This window comes from Bubalus bubalis, chromosome 4 (assembly GCF_019923935.1).
Source record: "Bubalus bubalis isolate 160015118507 breed Murrah chromosome 4, NDDB_SH_1, whole genome shotgun sequence".
NCBI classification, from domain to species: domain Eukaryota; kingdom Metazoa; phylum Chordata; class Mammalia; order Artiodactyla; family Bovidae; genus Bubalus; species Bubalus bubalis.
The window spans coordinates 17,301,682-17,322,746 of NC_059160.1; the positions used below are offsets into that span (position 1 = coordinate 17,301,682).

The following is a 21,065-nucleotide window of genomic DNA, read 5'->3' on the forward strand; positions in this document are numbered from 1 at the left end:
TAGGTTTGGGTGGACTCCGGGAGTTGGTGATGGAAAGGGAGGCTTGGTGTGCTGTGGTTCATGGGGTTGCAAAGAGTCGGACACGACTGAGCGACTGAACTGAACTGAACTGAACAAATACATAAGCATTATGTTGTACACCTGAAACTAATGCTAATATTGTAATGTGAATTACATGTCAACTGCAAATTTTAAAAAGTAGTGTTGGAACATGTGGATTACATCAGTTTCATCTTAACTTCTGAGTTAAATTCACCCATTCCCTTCCATTTTAGTTCACTGATTCTTAAAACGTTGATGTTCACTCTTGCCATCTCCTGTTTGACCACTTCCAATTTCCCTTGATTCATGGACCTAACATTCCAGGTTCTTATGCAATATTGCTCTTTACAGCAATGGACTTTACTTCCATCACCCATCACATCCACAACTGGGGGGTGTTTTTGCTTTGTCTCTGTCTCTTCATTCTTTCTGGAGTTATTTACCCACACTTCTCCAGTAGTGTATTCGGCACCTAACAACCTGGGGAGTTCATTTTTCAGTGTCATACCTTTTTGCCTTTTCATACTGTTCATGGGGTTCTCAAGGCAAGAACACTGAAGTGGTTTGCCATTCCTTTCTCCAGTGGACCACATTTTGTCAGAACTCTCTGCCATGACCTGTCTGTCTTGGATGGCCCTACACGACATGACTCATAGTTTCATTGAGCTAGGCAAGGCTGTGGTCCATATGATCAGTTTGGTTAGTTTTCTATGATTGTAGTTTTCATTCTCTCTGCCCTCTGATGGATAGGGTTAAGAGGCTAATGGAAGCTTCCTGATGGGAGAGACTGACTGAGGGGGAAACTGGGTCTTGCTCTGATGGGCAGGGGCATGTTCAGTAAATCTTTCATCCAATTTTCTGTTGATGGGTGGGGCTGTTTCCTCCCTGTTGCTTGACCTGAGGCCAAACTATGGTGGAGGTAATGAAGATAATGGAGACCTCCTTCAAAAGGTCCCCTGCACCCACTGCTGCACTCGGTGCCTCTGACTCTGAAGCAAGCCATCAGCAACACACACCTCTGTCAGAGACTCCTGGACACTCATGGGCATGTCTGAGCCAGTCTCCTGTGGGGTCACTGCTCCTTTCTCCTGGGTCCTGGTCCACACAGGTTTTGTTTCCACCCTCCAAGAGTCAGTTTCCCCAGTCCTATGTGATTTCTGGTGGTCCTATGGTAGAGTTAATGGTGACCTCCTCCAAAAGGGCTTATGCTATACCCAGGTCTGCTGCACCCGAGCCTCTGCGGCAGGCCACTGTTGACCCACACCTCCACAGGAGACACTCAGACATAGTTCTGGCTCACTCTCTGTAGGGAAAACCACTAGATCATTCAGGTATGACCTAAGTCAAATCCCTTATCATTATACAGTGGAAGTGACAAATAGATTCAAGGGATTCGATCTGACAGAGTGCCTGAAGAACCATGGACGGAGGTTTGTGACATTCTACAAGAGGCAGTGATCAAGACAGTCTTCAAGAAAAAGAAATGCAAAAAGGCAAAATGGTTGTCTGAGGAGGCCTTACAAATAGCTGAGAAAAGAAGAGAAGCTAAAGGCAAAGGAGAAAAGGAAAGATATACCCATTTGAATGCAGGGTTACAAAGAGTAGCAAGGAGAGATCAGAAAGCCTTCATCAGCAATCAATTCAAAAAAAAAAAAAAGATGAAAACAAAGAATGGGAAAGACTAGAGATCTCTTGAAGAAAATTAGAGACACTAAGGGAATGTTTCATGCAAAGATGAGCACAATAAAGGACAGAAATGGTATGGACCTAACAGAAGCAGAAGATATTAAGAAGAGGTGGCAAGAATACACAGAGGAACTATATGAAAAAGATCTTCATGACCCAGAAAACCACAATGGTATGATCACTCACCTAGAGCCAGACATCCTGGAATGTGAAGTCAAGTGGACCTTAGGAAGCATCACTACAAACAAAGCTAGTGGAGGTGATGAAATTCCAGTTGAGCTATTTCAAATCCTGAAAGATGATGCTGTGAAAATGCTGCACTCAATATGCCAGCAAATTTGGAAAACTCAGCAGTGGCCACAGGACTAGAAAAGGTCCGTTTTCATTCCAATCCCAAAGAAAGGCAATGCCAAAGAATGTTCAAACTAGAGAACAATTGCACTCATCTCACAAGTTAGCAAAGTAATGTTCAAAATTCTCCAAGCCAGGCTTCAGCAATATGTGAACTGTGAACTTCCAGATGTTTAAGCTGTATTTAGAAAAGGCAGAGGAACCAGAGATCAAATTGCCAACATCTGCTGGATCATTGAAAAAGCAAGAAGAGTTCCAGAAAAACAGCTACTTTTGCTTTATTGTCTATGCCAAAACCTTGACTGTGTGGATCACAACAAACTGTGGAAAATTCTGAAAGACTTGGAAATACCAGACTACCTGACCTGCCTCTTGAGAAATCTGTAATGCAGGTCAAGAAGCAACAGTTAGAACTGGACATGGGACAACAGACAGGTTCCAAATTGGGAAAGGAGTACATCAAGGCTGTATATTGTCACCTGGCTTATTTAACTTATATGCAGAGTACATCATGTGAAATGCCAGGCTGGATGAAGCACAAGCTGGAATCAAGATTGCCAGGAGAAATATCAATAACCTCAGCTATGCAGATGACACCACCCTTATTGCAGAAAGCAAAGAAGAACTAAAGAGCCTTTTGTATGAAAGTGAAAGAAGATAGTGATAAAACTCTCTTAAAACTCAACATTTGAGTTTGAGTTTGGCTTAAAACTCAACATTCAGAGAAGTAAGATCATGGCATCCAGTCCCATCAATTCATGGCAAATAGATGATAGACTTTATTTGGGGGACCTCTAAAATCACTACAGATAGTGGTTTCAGTCATGAAATTGAAAGACACTTGCTCCTTGGAAGAAAATCTGTGACCAACCTAAACAGCATATTAAAAAGCAGAGACATTACCAAAAGAGGTCCTTCTAGTCAAAGCTATGGTTTTCCCATTAGTCCAGTATGAATGTGAGAGATGGACTATAAAGAAAGCTGAGCACCAAAGAATTGATGCTTTTGAACTGTTGCATTGGCGAAGACTCTTGAGAGTCCCTTAAACTGCAAGGATATAAATCCAGTCAATCCTAAAGGAAATCAGTCCGGAATACTCACTGGAAGGACTGATGCTGAAGCTGAAACTCCAATAGTTTGGCCACCCTTTGGGAAGAACTGACTCATTGGAAAAGACCCTGATGCTGGGAAATATTGAAGGCAAGAGGAGAAGGGGATGGCAGTGGATGAGATAGTGGGATGGCATCACCAACGCGATGGACATGATTTTAAGTAGGCTCCTGCAGTTGGTGTTGGACTGGGAAGCTTGGCGTGCTGCAGTCCATGGGATTGCAAGGAGTTGGTCACAGCTGAGCAACTGAACTGAGCTGGTCTTAACTTCATTTTGTGGACCCATGTTAAATTCATGAGTTAAATATGAAAATATAAAATCTCATTATTAATATTCTATGGGTTTAAGACAGACACAGAAACAGACAGTAATTCACCTGAACATGAGATGTAGGCTTCCTCCTTTGGAGAGCATGAACTGCAATTCCAAGGGTCAGAAGGACACTGCCAGAGAGAGGTATCAGTGTTCCGACACCGGATTCCATCTACCCACCGGGGTCTAGAACCTTCTCTAAGAGCAACAGAAAAGTTGAGACTTCCACTGTCCCCACAGCCAAGCTGACTGCAGATGATGGACACAGTGGTGTCTTTCATGGAGCTTCGGCAGACACTGCCCCAGGTCCCGTTGTAGAAAACTTCCAGCCACCCAGCACACTGCTTATCCTCGCTCACCATTCTGAGGGCCAGGAACTCTAAGATAGAAAGGGAGAAATCAGGACTGGTGAGAACTTCACTCAGTGCTTTGGGTTTTCCTTTCCCCCAGAAATAGTGCCCATTCATCCCTGAACCAGCTGAAGAGATACCCATTAGATAATAAGAGTGAAAGTTGTCTCGCTTTTACCTGACTTTGTCCATTTGTGTCTATCTTTTTAAACATGTCTACCACCATGATGTAGTGAATATGAGCAGAGAGGAAGAGCAACCTGGTCACCTTCAGGGAGGAAAGCTGAATTCTGCTTCCTGACCAAACCTCTAAGAGAATGTGAAAGGGATGTGATATGGATATTGAGGCAGTGGCAGGATAATGAACACACAGAAATCTCATCCAAGTCCCTGGGTCCATGAATATGCTACCTAACCTGGCAAAAGGGATTTCACATATGTGATCAAGGTAATAATCATAGGATGGTGAAATTAAGTTGGACTATTGTGGATTAACTATGTGAACCCAGTCTAATCACATTCTTATTGGGTTGGCCAGAAAGTTCCTTTGGTTTTTATGTCAAAAAGACATTTTTCATGTTCACTCAGAACTTTATTGAACAGCATATTCATCATTTTGTTCTACTACCTTCTGCCATTTTCAGGCAGCTTCATAATTCCCTGTTCCCAAAACTTTTATCTTTCTAAGCAAAGAACTAATCCAAGTGCGTTTTATAGTCTTCCAGTGAATTTAAAATTTTTCCATTAAGAGAATTTTGTAAAAATCTAAAGAAATGGAAATCCAAAACTTCAATGTCTGGTAAACACAGCTGATGAATCAGAACTAGCCAAACTGTGGCAGTTTTTGCCTGGCCTACAAAGAAATATGTGGTCTTGCATTATCCTGATGGAAGATTATGCATTTTCTTTGGATTAATTCTGAATGCTTTTCATTAAGTGCTGTTTTCAGTTGGTCTAATAGGGAATAGTACTTGTTGGAATTATCATTCAGTTTCTGGAAGGTACTCCCTTAAGAGAGGACTCCCTTCCAGTACCACCACATATACAACATCACCTTCTTTGGAAGAAGACCGGCCTTTGGTGTGGTTGATGGTGGTTCATTTCACTTGCCCCACAATCTCTTCCATTCCACGTTATTGTGAAGTATCCACTTTTCATCACCCATTACAATTTGTTTCAAAAGCAAAATGTTTTATTTATGTTTAAGTAGAGAATCCCATGTAGAAATACTGCCATGAAGGTTTTTTTCACTTATGTGAAACCCAAACATCAAAGCAATTAATATAACCGAGCTGGTACAAATGACTTTCAATGCTTGATTTGGATATTTTGAGTATGTTGGCTATCTCATGCATTGTATAACATTGTCTTCAAACGATATCTCAATTTGACTTTGATCAACTTCATCTGGTCTACCCTACTCTGCAGTACTGTCCAGTGAGAAATCTCCAACACAAAACTTCATAAACCACTTTTGATGAGTTTTTTCAGTCACCATACTTCCATACACTCCACAAATTTGTTTTGCATTTCAGTTGTGTTTCTAACTTTTCTTGAAATAATAAAGCATGATATGAAGAAAATGTTGCTTTTTTCCTTCCATTTTCAATGTTAAAATGGCTACACAAAAATTCACTAATTTTCATGGTTTAAAAAATATAACCCATGTATAATATCATATATGAAATGAGTTGCCAGTCCAGGTTCGATGCACAATACTGGATTCTTGGGGCTGGTGCACTGGGACGACCCAGAGGGATGGCACAGGGAGGGAGGAGGGAGGAGGGTTCAGGATGGGGAACACGTGTATACCTGTGGCAGATTCATGTTGATATATGGCAAAACCAATAAAATATTGTAAAGTTAAAAAATAAAATATTAAAATATATGTGTGAGTGTGTGTGTGTGCTGATATGATAGCTGCCAAAAAACAATCTAACAAAATTGTTTCAAATGAAGTGAAAGACAGCTAAGTATTACTAGACCATCTTACAGAAAAAATGATGGAACCTTTTGGCCAAATCAATAGAAGCACTCTTTCTTAGCTCTGGCTAGAGGGAGGTGTGACTCTGGATAATAATTAAAGATGTGCAGCGTTGTTGGTCTGATGATGGATGAAGGGGGTCTATGAGCCAAGGAATTCAGGTGGTTTGAAAAGAAACGATATAAGAAATGGGATTCTTCACCAAAGCCTCAGAAGTGATGTGGCTCTGCTGAAACCTTGATTCCAGCCCAGGGAGATCCTGCTGAACATTGAACCTAGAGAACTTTAAGGAAATAAAAAGATGTTGTTTTAAACCACTATGTGGCAATTTGTTACAGAAGCAAACAGGAACTAGTACCATGGACTTAAGATTTTCGTCCCATATGTAAGGCAAGGTGAGCCCAACTTTCAGCTGGACTTGTAAGCTCTGCCAGGAAACACTGCTGAGAAGAAAGGACTAGAATGTCAGCTGCTGCAGGAGGAAGTGAAAGCACCTGGTCTTCACATCTGCTGGAAAGACAGGCTTCATGGGAGGAAGCTTCCTTCTCTAGTCCTTTCAGCACCTTTTCCTCAGGGTTCAGACCCCCCCTTCTCCAGGGCTATCACCCCTCCCCTAGACTGTGGACAGTGTGCAGCCCAGACCTGAGCAGATGACCCCCGCGTCCTGCTTGTGTCTGCAGTCGTGCCGCCCCCAGCCCCGGGAAGGGCACCTCCACACGTGAGACTCATTTCCTGTACAGTTCACGTTGCCCAGCCATATGGGTCCTGATCCTGCCCCAAAGTGAGCAGACCCCGTGGCATTGAGGGCTTCTCCACAGCCCAGCTGCCTGCACACCACGCGGGCATCATCCAGGTCCCAGCCGTCATCACAGATGGTGCCCCAGGAGCCCTGGTCAAGGATCTCCACTCTCCCGGCGCAGGGACCTCCTCCTTCCACCAGGCGGAGCTGTCTGCTGTCTGAGGAGAGAGAAAAGGAACAATGGGGCGTTGACCTGGGGGATGAGAATGATCTTCTGTCTTGTGGGACCCTCACCTGAGCAGTAGCGGGCGCTCTCCTCTGAGGCTGAAGAGCCTGCTGGTTCCGAGCGGGAATCGTTGCACTGGGGCAGCACCTGGGTCTGGTTTCCTGCAGAAACAGCAATGATCAGAGGGTTTGTGGGCCGAAGAAGAAATTGAATTAAGCTAAATAATGACCTAGTGATGAAGTCTGAGATAAGCAATGTTAACATAACAGTAAGGTTATCATAATCTTAGGATTCACCTTCTCTAGGGAGAGTTCTGTGGAGAAGGCAATGGCAAGCCACTCCAGTACTCTTGCCTGGAGAACCCTAGGGACGGGGGAGCCTGGTGGGCTGCCGTCCATGAGGTCATTCAGAGTCGGACACGACTGAAGCAACTTAGCAGCAGCAGCAGCAGGGAGAATTCTTCTGACAGTGCCACAATTGTTTTCAGCCAACCATTGCACTAAGAGTGAGTTAAGTAAGCTGTTTTGTCTCTAAATCTATGTGTAAACGGGAAAAGCAGAATAAAATCTTTTCCAAAGTGATTCTACCACTTTTTCATCTACAATGTCTGTTATTAAAAACCATACACATAGAGATCTCATTGAAAACCAGGAGGAAAAAGACATTAGAAAGAATTTCCCAAGTTATTCAGTTACTAGAGTTATCTGATGGAGAATTTAACTCGGCATTATTGAAGGCCTCGTGGAATTAATTGACAAAAGAAATTGACAAAATAACAACAGATACAAATTATAGAGCTGATAAACAACAGCTGATATTAAGTAAAGGACGAGCGTTTCAGCACATTAGCTCGGCATAAGGTAGAGACAGTAAATAGAAGATCAGAGGACAAATGGTCTTCTATTCAGAGATGCAGGTCACATAAGTGTCCTGGTTGCTATAGTTGTTGTTTAGTCAAACAATCCTGTCTGATTTTTTTGGCGATCATATGGACTGTAGCCCACCAGGTTCCTCTGTTCATGGGATTTCTCAGGCAATAATATTGTAGTAGTTTTCCATTTTTTTCTCCAGGGGATCATCAAGTCCCAGGGGTGGAACTCGTGTTTCCTGACTTGGCAGGCGGGTTCTTTACCACTGAGCCACCAGGGAAGTGTGTCCTGGTTATATTGCTGTATAATAAATTTGCCCATAAAACTTAGCCACTTAAGCAAAAAAAAATATATACCTCATCTTGCTTAAGACTTCCTGGGTAAATAATTTGGGAAAGATCCCACTTGGCAGTTCTGTCTTAGAGTCTTTCATGTGGTTGCACTTAGATGTCATCTGGGGCTGAAGCGGTCTGATGACTTGACTGAAGTGTGGTTACATAAGGAAATCCCTTGAAGCATTTTAGGGATAAAGAGACATCATGTCTGCAATCTAATTCAGAAGGATTTTACATATTCATGGAGAAATGTGGTGGGAGGGGGACAAAGAAGGAAAGACCAAAACAGAGATAGAGAGAAATGTCTATCTATCAACTGGGGGGAGAGATTAAAGCAGAATACTAACATTGGGAAATCGAGCTAAAGGTCTTCTGGATTTTTATATTATTCTTACAGCTTTTCTGTAAGTCTCAAATTACATCAAAATTAAAAAAGGGAAAGGTAAAAACAAGTCAGAGATAAATCATTCCTAGGACACTTCCACTAAAAGAAATGCTTATAACATCAAAAACATAAATGCCTAGGAGAAAAATCTAGCAGAAGATGAGCAAAACCTCTGAGATAAATTGGAGACCTAACCGAATGGAGTGATAAACATATATAATGTCAATGAATTGGAAAACTCAACATTGTCAGTCAATCACCTCCAATTTCTGTGTAGATTAATTCTTCTCAAACAAAATATGCTTATGCTCTTTTTTTCCTTTTTTTTGGTGAAAAATGACAAGCTGGGGGATTTCTCTCCTGGTCCAATGGTTGAGAATCAGCCATGCAATGCAGAGGACTCAGGTTCGATCCCTGATATGAGAACTAAGATCCCACATGCCACAGAGCATCTGAGCTGGAACCTCACAACTAGGCACTCCATGTGTCATAACAGAAGATCACACAAGACATAATGAAGATCCATATGCTGCAACTAACACCCAACACCGTAAATATATAATATTTTTAAGAAAATGAAAAGCTGATTCCAAAATTGAAATAAAATACAAAAGAAAAAGAATGACCAACACAGTTGACCAAAAAAGCAACAAAGGTAGAAGAGTTAATAATATAAACGCTTTACATTAAAATTATCCAGACTTCAGTTCAGTTCAGTCGCTCAGTCGTGTCCAACTCTTTGCAACCCCATGAATTGCAGCACGCTTGGCCTCCATGTCCATCACCAACTCCTGGAGTTCACTCAGACTCACGTCCATCGGGTCAGTGATGCTATTCAGCCATCTCATCCTCTGTCCCCCCCTTCTCCTCCTGCCCCCAATCCCTCCCAGCATCAGAGTCTTTTCCAATGAGTCAACTCTTTGCATGTGGTGGCCAAAGTACTGGAGTTTCAGCTTTAGCATCATTGCTTCCAAAGAACACCCAGGACTGACATTATAATAATTAAGAAAATGCAGTATTGTTGCAAGGATAGACAATGATACAATGGAATAGAATAGAGAGTCTTAAAAAAGACTCAGACATATGCTTTTCTTCTTATGAGAAAGGTGGCACTGCAGTGGGGAAAAGAGTCTTTTCAGAAAAAGATTCTGAGTCAGTTGGATGTCATATGAAACTTGATCTTATCTTACACAGATATCAATTGCAGAAGGGATGTGCAATTCTATGCAAGATAAAAATAATTAAACTTCTGAGATACTCTTTGAGAATGCTTTTATGGTCTTGGAGTAGACAAAGTTCTTTTTAAAGGATATAAGAAGTGTTAAAAGTAAAGGAAGAAGTTGGTAAGTTATAATTTCTTAAGATTAAGAGCTTGGCTCACCAAAAGACACCAAACCATTAAGAAAATGAAAATGAAAGACCAAAGGTTAAACACACAAGATAAATAACATCTTTGTACCCAAAGTCATTGTCATGGCAAGTTGTAGCATCATATTTGCATTAGTCAAAAATAGGAAACAACTCAAATCTCTACTATCTATTGTGAAATGGATCAACTCATGGTCATGTGATCATTCAAAGATCTACTCTACAGAAATAAAAATGAATAAAATGCTTCTTTAAGCAACATCATGAGTGAATCTCAAATATAATGGTGACTTAAAGTTATACACAAAAGAAAATACACTGCATAATTTTGTATACAGTTCAAACAATAAAACACTCTATGGTAGTAGGAGTTAGGTGAGCAGTCTTAACTGGAGAGGAGGGAGACACAGTTATGGGGAGACAACAGTGACTGTGGTGCTGGGCATGTTCTCTTTGCTGATCTGAGTACATGACTGAAGCTGCACTTACTGCTTATACATTGTTTTCAATGATTATATTTAAATAATACAAATAATATTGTTGCTTAAAAATACATATTTCCCCTTTCTACTTCTTGCCTTGACTTGGAAAATGAAAGAACAATGAGAAGAACCACATTTCACCATGAAATATCTGACTTTTGATGCCAGTTTCCTGTCACTGTCTGCTCTACAGGACATTTCACTCCAGGAGCATCCTGAGTCCCAGTAGCCCTTCACCCTCTCTTACCTGAGCAGATCACAGAGGCCGTGTTGCCATGAGAACAGTCAAGACCACCCAGGGCAGTCACAGGGCACATCCATAAGAAGGACTCCCCCCCGGAGCAGTGAAATCGGGCTGTTGAGATCTGATCACCTCCTTCCACAAAGTGTGGTCCTCTGGGGGTGGAGATGGCGACTCCACAGCCGAGGTGACGACAGACAACATTGGCGTTGGCCAGACTCCAGTGGGAGGCACAGAGTGCTCTCCATTGTCCAGAAATATTCATCTCCACCTGCCCCTCACACTGAGAGGTCCCGTTTGTCATGAGTCGGACTTCTGTGTACATTGGTAGAAGAAGACAGTGTTTCAACAAAGTCTGATTTTCTCACCTGAACAAGGTAAGCAGAGAGGTTATAAACCTGATCTACATCTCACCTGAACAGACAACCTGAACAACTCCACTGTGGTGACAAGTGCCTCCTGGACAGGGCACTCTGGGGCAGGACCAGAGCTCAGGCTCCTCCCCTTTACACCTGAACTCTTCAGCCCAGACCTGGCCACCTGACTCTCTGAAGGGCACATGTCCCAGGACAGACACAACCTTGCCACATCCCAGCTCTGCACAGATGACCTGGGCAGTGGGGAATGTAAAGTTTCTATCAGACACTGGGGTCCAGTCTTTTCCAGAATGAACTTCTACTCGCCCTGAGCAGGGTCCATCTCCTTCAGCTAGACGCATAAATCCTAAAAGAAACAAACAAGGAAACCCAGTGAGTGTTCTTGATCCTGACTTGACAAATGGAAACAACACATCACAGGCAATGATGTGAATGCTTTTCTTTTCCAGGAGTGGACATGGAGAGAGAATTTGATAGTTGGTGTCAGAATTGCCTTTTCATGAACAAGAATCTGAAGAGAAATTCAGAAGAATTTGCAGGGTCAGTTTGGGATGACTGTATCCCAATAATGGATACTCTGAGATTGTTTAGAAATATGAATTCCTTATCTACAGGCCTGGGAACTACAGAGCCCAGGACATATCATCAGAAATGGCTGAATACCAGGAACATGTAATTTATCATTGATTGGAGAAGTGAATTTCACCTTTAGGAGCCCAGGACTACAGAGCCCAAGGAAACTGCATAATGTTTTGGCACTCAAACATGAATGCAGAGATATGAAGAACAGAACCACCCCAGAGACACATGGACTATATCAGTGTAGAGATCTGTCATCCAGACAAAGTTAGAAAACTTTCCTGAGACTTGTGAGGCTATTATTTTGAATAGTTTTCTCTCCCAGGATCTAGTCTCCAAGTGACTTAGGTAAGGAAAATCATGAAGCAGGATCCATGAGTGCATGCCACCCTGTATAGGGGTTGTCTGAGAGAAGAAATATAGACATTGTAAATAATCTACTTTTATGGTTTTTGTATTATAATTTTCTGATAATTTTTAATGGCAAAAATTCCATAATCTGAGGGATTTCATCATCACTACATTACCAATGTGCTAAAAGGAGTTCTTCGAGTTTAAATGAATAAACAAAACAATGATATAAAAGTATCTTCACATATGAAATTGTAAATCTTACTAGTAAATCTGGAGAGAAATACAGAATATTGTAATACTGTAATAGTGGTACATAACTTGCTTTTAACATTAGTATATAAATATAAATCAAGAGACCATCATAAGAGTAACTATAATTACAGAAAGCTGCTGTTGGAAACACATTATAGAAAAAAAGCAAAATCTGACATCAATCACTTAAAGTGTAGGGGAGGAGTAAAATGCAGTTTCTGCATGCTGTTGAAATTAAGTTGTTTTCATAACAGTACTTAACTTCTGCTATAAACTGTTCTAGTTATAAAATGTTTGATACAAGTTCCATGGTAACTACAATAAAAAGTATAGTACATACACACAGAAAAAGAGAAATTAATCAGAGCATACCACTATAAGAAATCATCAAGCCACAAATACAACACAGAAGAAAGTAGGAGCAAGAAACTATAAAACAATGAATAAAATGGCAATGTAAGTCCTTACCTTTCAATATGATTATAAATGTAAAATCCTACACTTTCCAATCAAATATATGGATTATCTGAATGGATTAAAAGCAAGATCCAACTACATACTGTGTATAAGAGACTCACTTTAGATTTCATGACTCCTGTAGGCTGAAAGAGATGCCATGCAGATAATAGCCAAAAGAGATTAAAGTCAGGCAAAAGAGACTTTAAGTCAAAAACTGTCACAAGAGACGGTTCAACTGAAAGATATAGCAACTACAGATATATATGCATGGAACATTATAGCATTTCAATACACAAGACAGCATGGACAGCTCTTAAGGGAGAAGTAGAAGCAACACATTAACAGTAGAAAACTCCAATATCCCACTCTATAATTAATTGATCATTCAAACAGAAAATCAATATTCATTCTTCTTAAGCACACATGGAATATTTTCCAGGATAAATACAAGTCTTTAGTGGTATCGTGGATGTAGTAGCAGTAGTAATATATAAGGTACTGCTGCTGCTAAGTCGTTTCAGTCATGTCTGACTCTATGAGACCCCATAGACTGCAGCCCACCAGGCTCCCCCATCCCCAGGATTCTCCAGGCAAGAACACTGGAGTGGGTTGCCATTTCCTTCTCCAATGCATAAAGGTGAAAAGAGAAAGTGAACTTGCTCAGTCATGTCTGACTCTTAGCGACCCCATGGACTGCAGCCTACCAGGCTCCTCCGCCCATGGGATTTTCCAGGCAAGAGTACTGGAGTGGGGTGCCATTGCCTTCTCCGAATATATAAGGTAGCAGTAGTAATATCTAAGGTACAAGAAGACAGAATATATCTGTGCAAACAGTAGAGTTTACCTACGTAAAGGGAAATGCATGGAAAGAGATGTAAAGCAAATGTAAAAATAACAACCATGGTTATCTGTGAATAATAGTATCATGGGTGATTTTTTCTTCTTTATACTTTTGTGTAGATTACACATTTTCTACAATGAGTGTGTTATTGTGATTAAAAAAAAAACAACTTGTATTTAGGCTACAAACAAGTTTTAACAAATTCAAGAAAATTTGAATCATTCCAAGTATCTTTTCTGAACACAATGGAATGAAACTAAAAGTGAATAGTGATAAGAAAACAAAAAAATCATGAATAGATTGAAAGTAAACAATATACATATTTTAGATTGTATTTTAGGATTGTACTTTCTATATCTATAATGAATGTCATTAGGTTTTTGAGAGGGATTGCATGAAACCTGTAAATCACTTTGAGTGGTATAGACATTTTAACAATATTGATTCTTCCAATCCATGAACACAAGATACTTTTTATTTATCTATATCTTCATTAATTTCTTTCATATATGTTTTATAATTTTGAAAGAAGGTGGCATGCTGCCAAAAGAGAAGGAGAAGGGAGTAAGAAGAAGGAAGCCAAAATCAAGTAAGGCCTAATTTGTAGAGTTCTGAGTTTCAAAAGCCTCAATCTGTATAAAATGCACAAGTATTTGGGGGAAATAATTGTCAAATTAGTAATTAGCATATTTCATTGCACTCTCCTCCTCTTATATGCCACCTAACTGTTCCATCCTTTCTCATTTCTCCCACTTGAGAGAAGCAAACACAATTTTAAAAGATACGGATGGATGGCAAACAAAATGGAAAAAGGAAAGCAACTGCTGTAGAAGTGGAGTGTAATTTGGGTATGTGGCAAGTAAAAGTGGGATAACAAGAAGTTTTGAAGCTAAAGAAGAGATACTAAAATAAAAATTTATCACTTTGCCACCCAAGGAACATATTTTGAAAGGAATGCAATGTAATGCAATGAAAAACATTGTTCGATTCATCAAGTGAAATTCCCTGCTATCAGACTCTTTTCTGATTATTTATTGCTAGAATTCTTTCTGTTAAATGACTGCCTAGCAATGTCCAACTTCCAATCCAAAAGTTATATGACTTTCTGAAAAACAAAAATGTAACTCATAGCAAAATTTTTAAAGAGCAGTCACTAAAAACAGATTCAAAAATTATAGAAATTATTTAATTGACTGCTAATATTTAAAGACACTAACATAAATATGTTTTTTATGCAGCAAGAAAATAAAGCAGAGACAAAAAAATAACCAAATGGAGTTTTTAAAACTGAAAAATCAATATATGTAATGAAAAATTATTTGGATTAACATAAAAAGGAATTAGATATGGCAGAACAAGAAAAAGGGGATGGGGAAATTAAGCACATATCAATATAGACTATTCAAACTGAAGCAGAGGGGAAAAAAGGCAAAAAACAAAACATGAATGGAAACTCTAGCACTTGGGACAAGAGTAAACCATGCAAAAATATGTATATTTGGAGACTCAAAATAAGGGATGAGTAGAAAACTAGTTGTAAATAATGGATGAAGTTTTCCAAATTTAATGAAAGCTATAAACCAAACCAAAAAGCTAAACAAACTCTAAAAGATAAAAATAAGGAAAACTACCTCAGACATTTGATAATATGATTGTAGAAAACCCGTGATAACCCCCCCCCAAAAAAAATCCTAGAAGCACCCATGAAATATTGACATCTTATGTAAAGGGGTACAAAAATAAGTATTACTGGCTATTTACTCGAGGCAATGCTAGCCATCAGTTCAGTTCAGTTCAGTTGCTCAGTCATGTCCGACTCTTTGTGACCCCATGAATCACAGCACGCCAGGCCTCCCTGTCCATCACCAACTCCCAGAGTTCACTCAGACTCACGTCCATCAAGTCAGTGATGCCATTCAGCCATCTCATCCTCTGTCGTCCCCTTCTCCTCTTGCCCCCAATCCCGCCCAGCATCAGAGTCTTTTCCAATGAGTCAACTCTTCACATGAGGTGGCCAAAGTACTGGAGTTTCAGCTTTAGCATCATTCCTTCCAAAGAAATCCGAGGGCTGATCTCCTTCAGAATGGACTGGTTGGATCTCCTTGCAGTCCAAGGGACTCTCAAGAGTCTTCTCCAACACCACAGTTCAAAAGCATCAATTCTTCAGCGCTCAGCTTTCTTCCCAGTCCAACTCTCACATCTATACATGACCACTGGAAAAACCATAGCCTTGACTAGACGGACCTTTGTTGGCAAAGTAATGTCTCTGCTTTTCAATATGTTATCTAGGTTTGCCATAATTTTTCATAGGCCAATGTAAAAGCATCTTTAAGGTAGTGTGGCAAAACTTTCTAAACTAGAATTCAGTCACCAGTGAAAATATTTTTAAAAATTATTAATAGTTAAAATGTCTTCATACAAAAAAGATGATAGAATTTGAGACCACCAGACCATCACTACACAAAAAAATTCTACAGTAAGGTATTCAAGCTAAAGGAAAATGCCCAAAGCTATGAAGACTGCTCTAAATGATAATTCTGTGGGTAAATACAAAGACTATTGCACATTTTTTTTTGTTTACATTTATTTTTTTTTATTTTTTTTATTTTTAATTTTATTTTATTTTTAAACTTTACATAACTGTAACACACAAGGGAATACCCATAAGGATAACAGCTGATCTTTCAATAGAAACTCTTCAAGCCAGGAGGGAATGGCAAGACATACTTAAAATGATGTATTGCACATTTTTAAAATAATAGAATATTTAAGGCAAAAATAGCCACAACATTTTGTAAGATTTATTAATTTGTTTCATTATTTGTTAAGTGACAAGCTATTATTTTAAGGGGTCCCTTGATATTTCAGTTGGTAAAGAATACACCTGCAATGCATAAGACCCTGATTCAATTCCTGAGTTGGGAAGATCTGCTGGAGAAGGGATAGGCTACCCACTCCAGTATTCTTAGGCTTCCCTTGTTAGAATTGTAAAGAATCCACCTGCTATGCGGGAGACCTGGGTTTGATCACTGGGTTGAGAAGATCCCCTGGAGAAGGGAAAGGCTAACCCACTCCATTATTCTGGCCTTGAGAATTCCATGGACTGTATAGTCCATGGGGTCACAAAGAGTTGGACACGACTGAGTGATTTTCAGTTTTCACTTATCATTTTAAGGTAAAATGTGCAAGATGGATCAGTATAAGGACTTGAGCTCACCTCCTCTCACAAAAGCACAAAAATCACAACTAACTGCTGAACAGCAGTTAAAAAAGCATGTAACCTATCAAAAAAGATGCTCTACATCCAAAGACAAAGCCACAATAAGATGGTAGGAGGGGTGAATTTACAATATAATCAAATCTCATACCCACCAGGTGAGTGATCTATAAACTGGAAAATATATGACAGATTCCCCACAGAATGTTTCTGAAACTGAGGTCAAGCTCCCCACCCTGGGGGTCTGGCATAAGGAAGAGCAGCCCCAAGAGCACTTGATTTTGAAGGCCAGGGGTCTTGATCATAGGAAATCCACAGGAACAAGGGAAGTGAAGTGAAGTGAAAGTTGCTAAGTCATGGTCAACTCTTTGTGACCCCATGAACTGTAGCCTGCCAGGCTCCTCTGTCCATGGAACTCTTCAGGCCAGAATACTGGAGTGGATAGCCTTTCCCTCCTCCAGGGGATCTTCTCAACCCAGGGATTGAACCCAGGTCTCCCGCACTGCAGGCAGATTCTTTACTGTCTGAGCCACCAGGAAAGCCCAAGAATACTGGAGTGGGTAACCTATCCCTTCTCCAGCAGATCTTCCCAACCCAGGAATTGAACCAGGATCTCCTGCATGGTAGGCAGATTCTTTACAAGCTGAGCTCCCAGGGAAGCCCACTGGGGCCCAGATAAAAAGTCATGACTTCACAGAAGCAAAGACCAGACCCACCTGCTTGTCTTATAGGGTCTTCTGGGGAGGTGGGGGCAGCTGTGGCCCACTGCAGGGACAAGGACATTGGTGGCAGAGGTACCAGGGAGTACTCATTGGTGTGAGCTCCCCTGGATGCTGCCATTTTGAAACTAAGATCTGGCCCCACCCAACAGCCTTCAGGCTCCAGTGCTGGGATGCTCAGGTCAAACAACCCACAGGGCAGGAACACAGCCCTGCCCATTAGCAGATGGGCAGTCTAAACTCTTCCTGTGGTGGTGGTTTAGTCACTAAGTTGTGTCCAACTCTTGCAGCCCCATGGACTGTAACCCATCAGGTTCCTCTGTCCATGGGATTTTCCAGGCAAGAATACTGGAGTCAATTGCCATTTCTTTCTCCAGAGGATCTTCCCGACCCAGGGATCAAACCCAGGTCTCCTGCATTGCAGGCAGATGCTTTACCAACTGAGCTATGAGAGAAGCCCATACCTCTTCCTGAGATTATTGATATTTCTCCCAGCAATCTTGATTCCAGCTTAACCTCAGGTATGCTCATGACACAACCCTTATGGCAGAAAGCAAAGAAGAACTAAGGAACCTCTTGATAAAAGTGAAAGAGGAGAGTGCAAAAGTTGGCTTAAAACTCAACATTCAGAAAACAGATCATGGCATCTGGTCCCATCACTTCATGGCAAATAGATTGGGAAACAGTAGAAACAGTGACAGACTTTATTTGTGTGTGTGTGTGTGTGGGGGGGGGTGCTGCAGATGGTGACTGAAGCCATGAAATTAAAAGACGCTTACTCCTTGGAAGAAAAGTTATGACCAACCTAGACAGCGTATTAAAAAGCAGAGACATTACTTTGCCAACAAAGGTCCATCTAGTCAAAGCTATAGTTTTTCCAGTAGTCATGTATGGATGTGAGAGTTGGACTATAAAGAAAGCTGAGCACAATAGAATTGATGCTTTTGAGCTGTGGTGTTGGAGAAGACTCTTGAGAGTCCCTTGGACTGCAAGGAGATAAAACCAATCCATCCTAAAGGAAATCAGTCCTGAATATTCACTGGAAGCACTGATGTTGAAGCTGAAACTCCAATACTTTGGCCACCTGATGCGAAGAGCTGACTCATTTGAAAAGACCCTGATGCTGGGAAAGATTGAAGGCAGGAGGAGAAGGGGATGACAGAGGATGAGATGGTTGGATGGCATCACTGACTCAATGGACATGAGTTTGAATAAACTTCGGGAGTTGGTAATGGACAGGGAGACCTGTTGTGCTGCAGTCCATGAGATCACAAAGAGTCTGACATGACTGAGTGACTGAACTGAACTGAAACTCTTCCTGAGCTCACAGCTGCCTCTATACAGATCTTTTGACATGACCCTGCCCACAGAAGATCAAGAATTAGCTCCACCCACTAGTCATCAGACACCAGTCACTCCCACCAGGAAGTCTGCACAAGCCTCTAGATGAGTCTCACCCACCAGGGGACAGACACCAAAAGGAAGAAGAAGGACAATCCTCCAGCCTGTGGAAAAGTGACCATAAACACAGAAAGTTAGACAAAATAAGATAGCAGAAGAATATATTCCAGACAAAGGTACAAGATAAAATCCCAGAAGAACAACTAAGTGAAGTTGAAATAGGCAATCTGCCTGAAAAATAATGCAGAGTAATGATAGTAAAGATGATCCAAGATTTTGGAAAAAGAATGGAGGCATGGAATGAGATGATACAAGAAATGTTTAACAGCACTAGAAGATATACAGAACAGAGTTGAAGAATGCAGTAAAAGAAATGAAAAATATACTAGAAGGAATCAATAGCAGAATAAACGAGGCAGAGAAACAGATAAATGAGCTAGAAGACAGAATGGTGAATATCACTGTTGTAGGACAGAAAAAAGAATATAAAAATGTAAGGACAATCATTGGAACAACATTAAGAAACCTCTGGGACAACATTAAATGCACAAACATGCACATTTTAGGGGCTCCAGAAGGAGAAGAGGCCTGTGAAAATATTTGAAGAGACAATAGCTGAAACTTTTCCTAATATGGGAAGGGAAATAGCCACTGAAGTCCAGTAGAAACCCAAGAAGGCACATATCAAGACACACATTAATCAAACTGACAAAAGCTAAAGACAAACTATTAAAAGCAACAAATAGCTTACAAGGAATCCTCATAAGTTTATCAGCTGATTTTTCAGCAGAAACTTTGCAGGCCAAAAGAGAGTGGCATGATATATTTAAACTGATAAAAGGGGGAACCTACGATCAAAAATCCTCTACCCAGCAAGGCTCTTGTTCAGTTTCTATGGAGAAATCAAAAGCTTTACAGACAATAAAAAGCTAACAGAATCCAACACCACTAAACCAGCTTACAACAAATGCTAAAGGAACTTCTCTAGGAAGAAAATAAAGACATAGAAGAAAAAAGAAAATTATGAATGAGAAATCATATCAGTAAAGTCAAACATACAGTAAAGGTAGGAAAACATTCACACACAAATATGATACCAAAACTGGCAATCAGGAGGAGAGTTAAAATACAGACGATTGGAAATGCTTTGGAAATTAGGAGACCAGCAACTTACAATAGTCTGCATATCAAAAGCTCATGGAAACCACAAACCAAAAATCTACAATATATATTCACACAAAAAAGAAAAGGAATCCAAACACAGTATTAAAGATAGCCATCAAATCATAAGAGAAGAGAATCAAAGAGGAAGGGAAGAAAAAAGACCTACCAAAGAATACAAAGCAATTAACAGAATGTCAGTACAAACACACATACCTATAATTATCTTAAATGTAAACTGATTCAGTACTCCAACCAAAAGACATAGACTGGCTGGATGAAAACAAAAACAAGACCCATATATATGTATTGTCACTTGTCCATGGGTCTTCACACACCATTTGGGGGGCACTTCTTGGATCAGAAGGTTCTATTGGCACCTCCCCCAAGTACCCACTTGCTGATACTTTGTCTCTCTAGGAGCTGTGAGTATAATAAACTCACACCTCTCCTTGCCTGCACCTTTCCTATATCCCCTCTTATAGCGGCACTTGTCTGACCATCCCATGAAAGAATACAACAAGCTACCATGATGAACCTAATTAATGTGGGTTTAACCAAGCAGTTGTACCTGTATTAAATATTTGGCCTCACCTCCCTGCCTCCTATGACATATCACACAGACCTGAAGGGACCAGTGACCAATGGATCTGGAGCCTTTACTTCCAGGGGCAAGCAAGCCCTTCTGCTCCCTTCAACACGTAATGCTCTAGGAATAACTGTGTGACTGGAATCTTCACCCAAGAATGTACTAAAGGCTGTGATCTGTATTCTTATAGTTACTCTGGGAATGAGACTGAGGCTTTTCTTGCTGGTGATCCCATCCTATATCAGACAGGACTTACCTGAACAGACTACTCCAGCATCATGGGCATGGGAATAACCCTGAGGACGATAGTCTTTCATGGTAGGATAGCCACACTGCTTGAGAGCTGACTCTGTCCCTCTGCAGGAAATAAAAGCAAACCAAATGGGGCCAACTCCTGGTCCAAAATAAGATCCTTGAGGAGCATCAATAGCAGCTCCACACCCCAGCCGTCTGCACACCACAGTTGCCTCTTCTAAGCTCCACTTGTGATCATTCACTGTGCCCCATTTTCCTTGGTGTTTTACTTCCACTCTCCCCTCACAGCGGCGACCTCCATTCTTCAGCCTCAGACTTGCAGCTGTAAGAGACACAGACACAGGAGAGATTTTAGGATACCACGCAGTAGTATACTGGCA

General features: G+C 40.7%; 2 protein-coding genes across 2 annotated transcripts in view; one reads left to right on the forward strand and one right to left on the reverse strand.

Annotated features, from left to right (window-relative positions):
* Positions 1–21,065, forward strand: part of LOC102402808 (antigen WC1.1) — a gene marked incomplete in the record, with an annotated part of 1,152,186 nt that overhangs the window by 456,897 nt on the left and 674,224 nt on the right.
* Positions 1–21,065, reverse strand: part of LOC102391350 (antigen WC1.1) — a 54,538-nt gene that overhangs the window by 21,615 nt on the left and 11,858 nt on the right. The window contains exons 2-7 of the mRNA XM_045165283.1: positions 20,687–21,007; positions 10,896–11,204; positions 10,488–10,805; positions 6,870–6,962; positions 6,479–6,793; positions 3,567–3,881 (exon numbers count right to left, since the gene is read on the reverse strand). Of these exons, the coding sequence (XP_045021218.1) occupies positions 3,567–3,881; positions 6,479–6,793; positions 6,870–6,962; positions 10,488–10,805; positions 10,896–11,204; positions 20,687–21,007 (1,671 nt within the window). The remainder of the gene's footprint in view (positions 1–3,566; positions 3,882–6,478; positions 6,794–6,869; positions 6,963–10,487; positions 10,806–10,895; positions 11,205–20,686; positions 21,008–21,065) is intronic.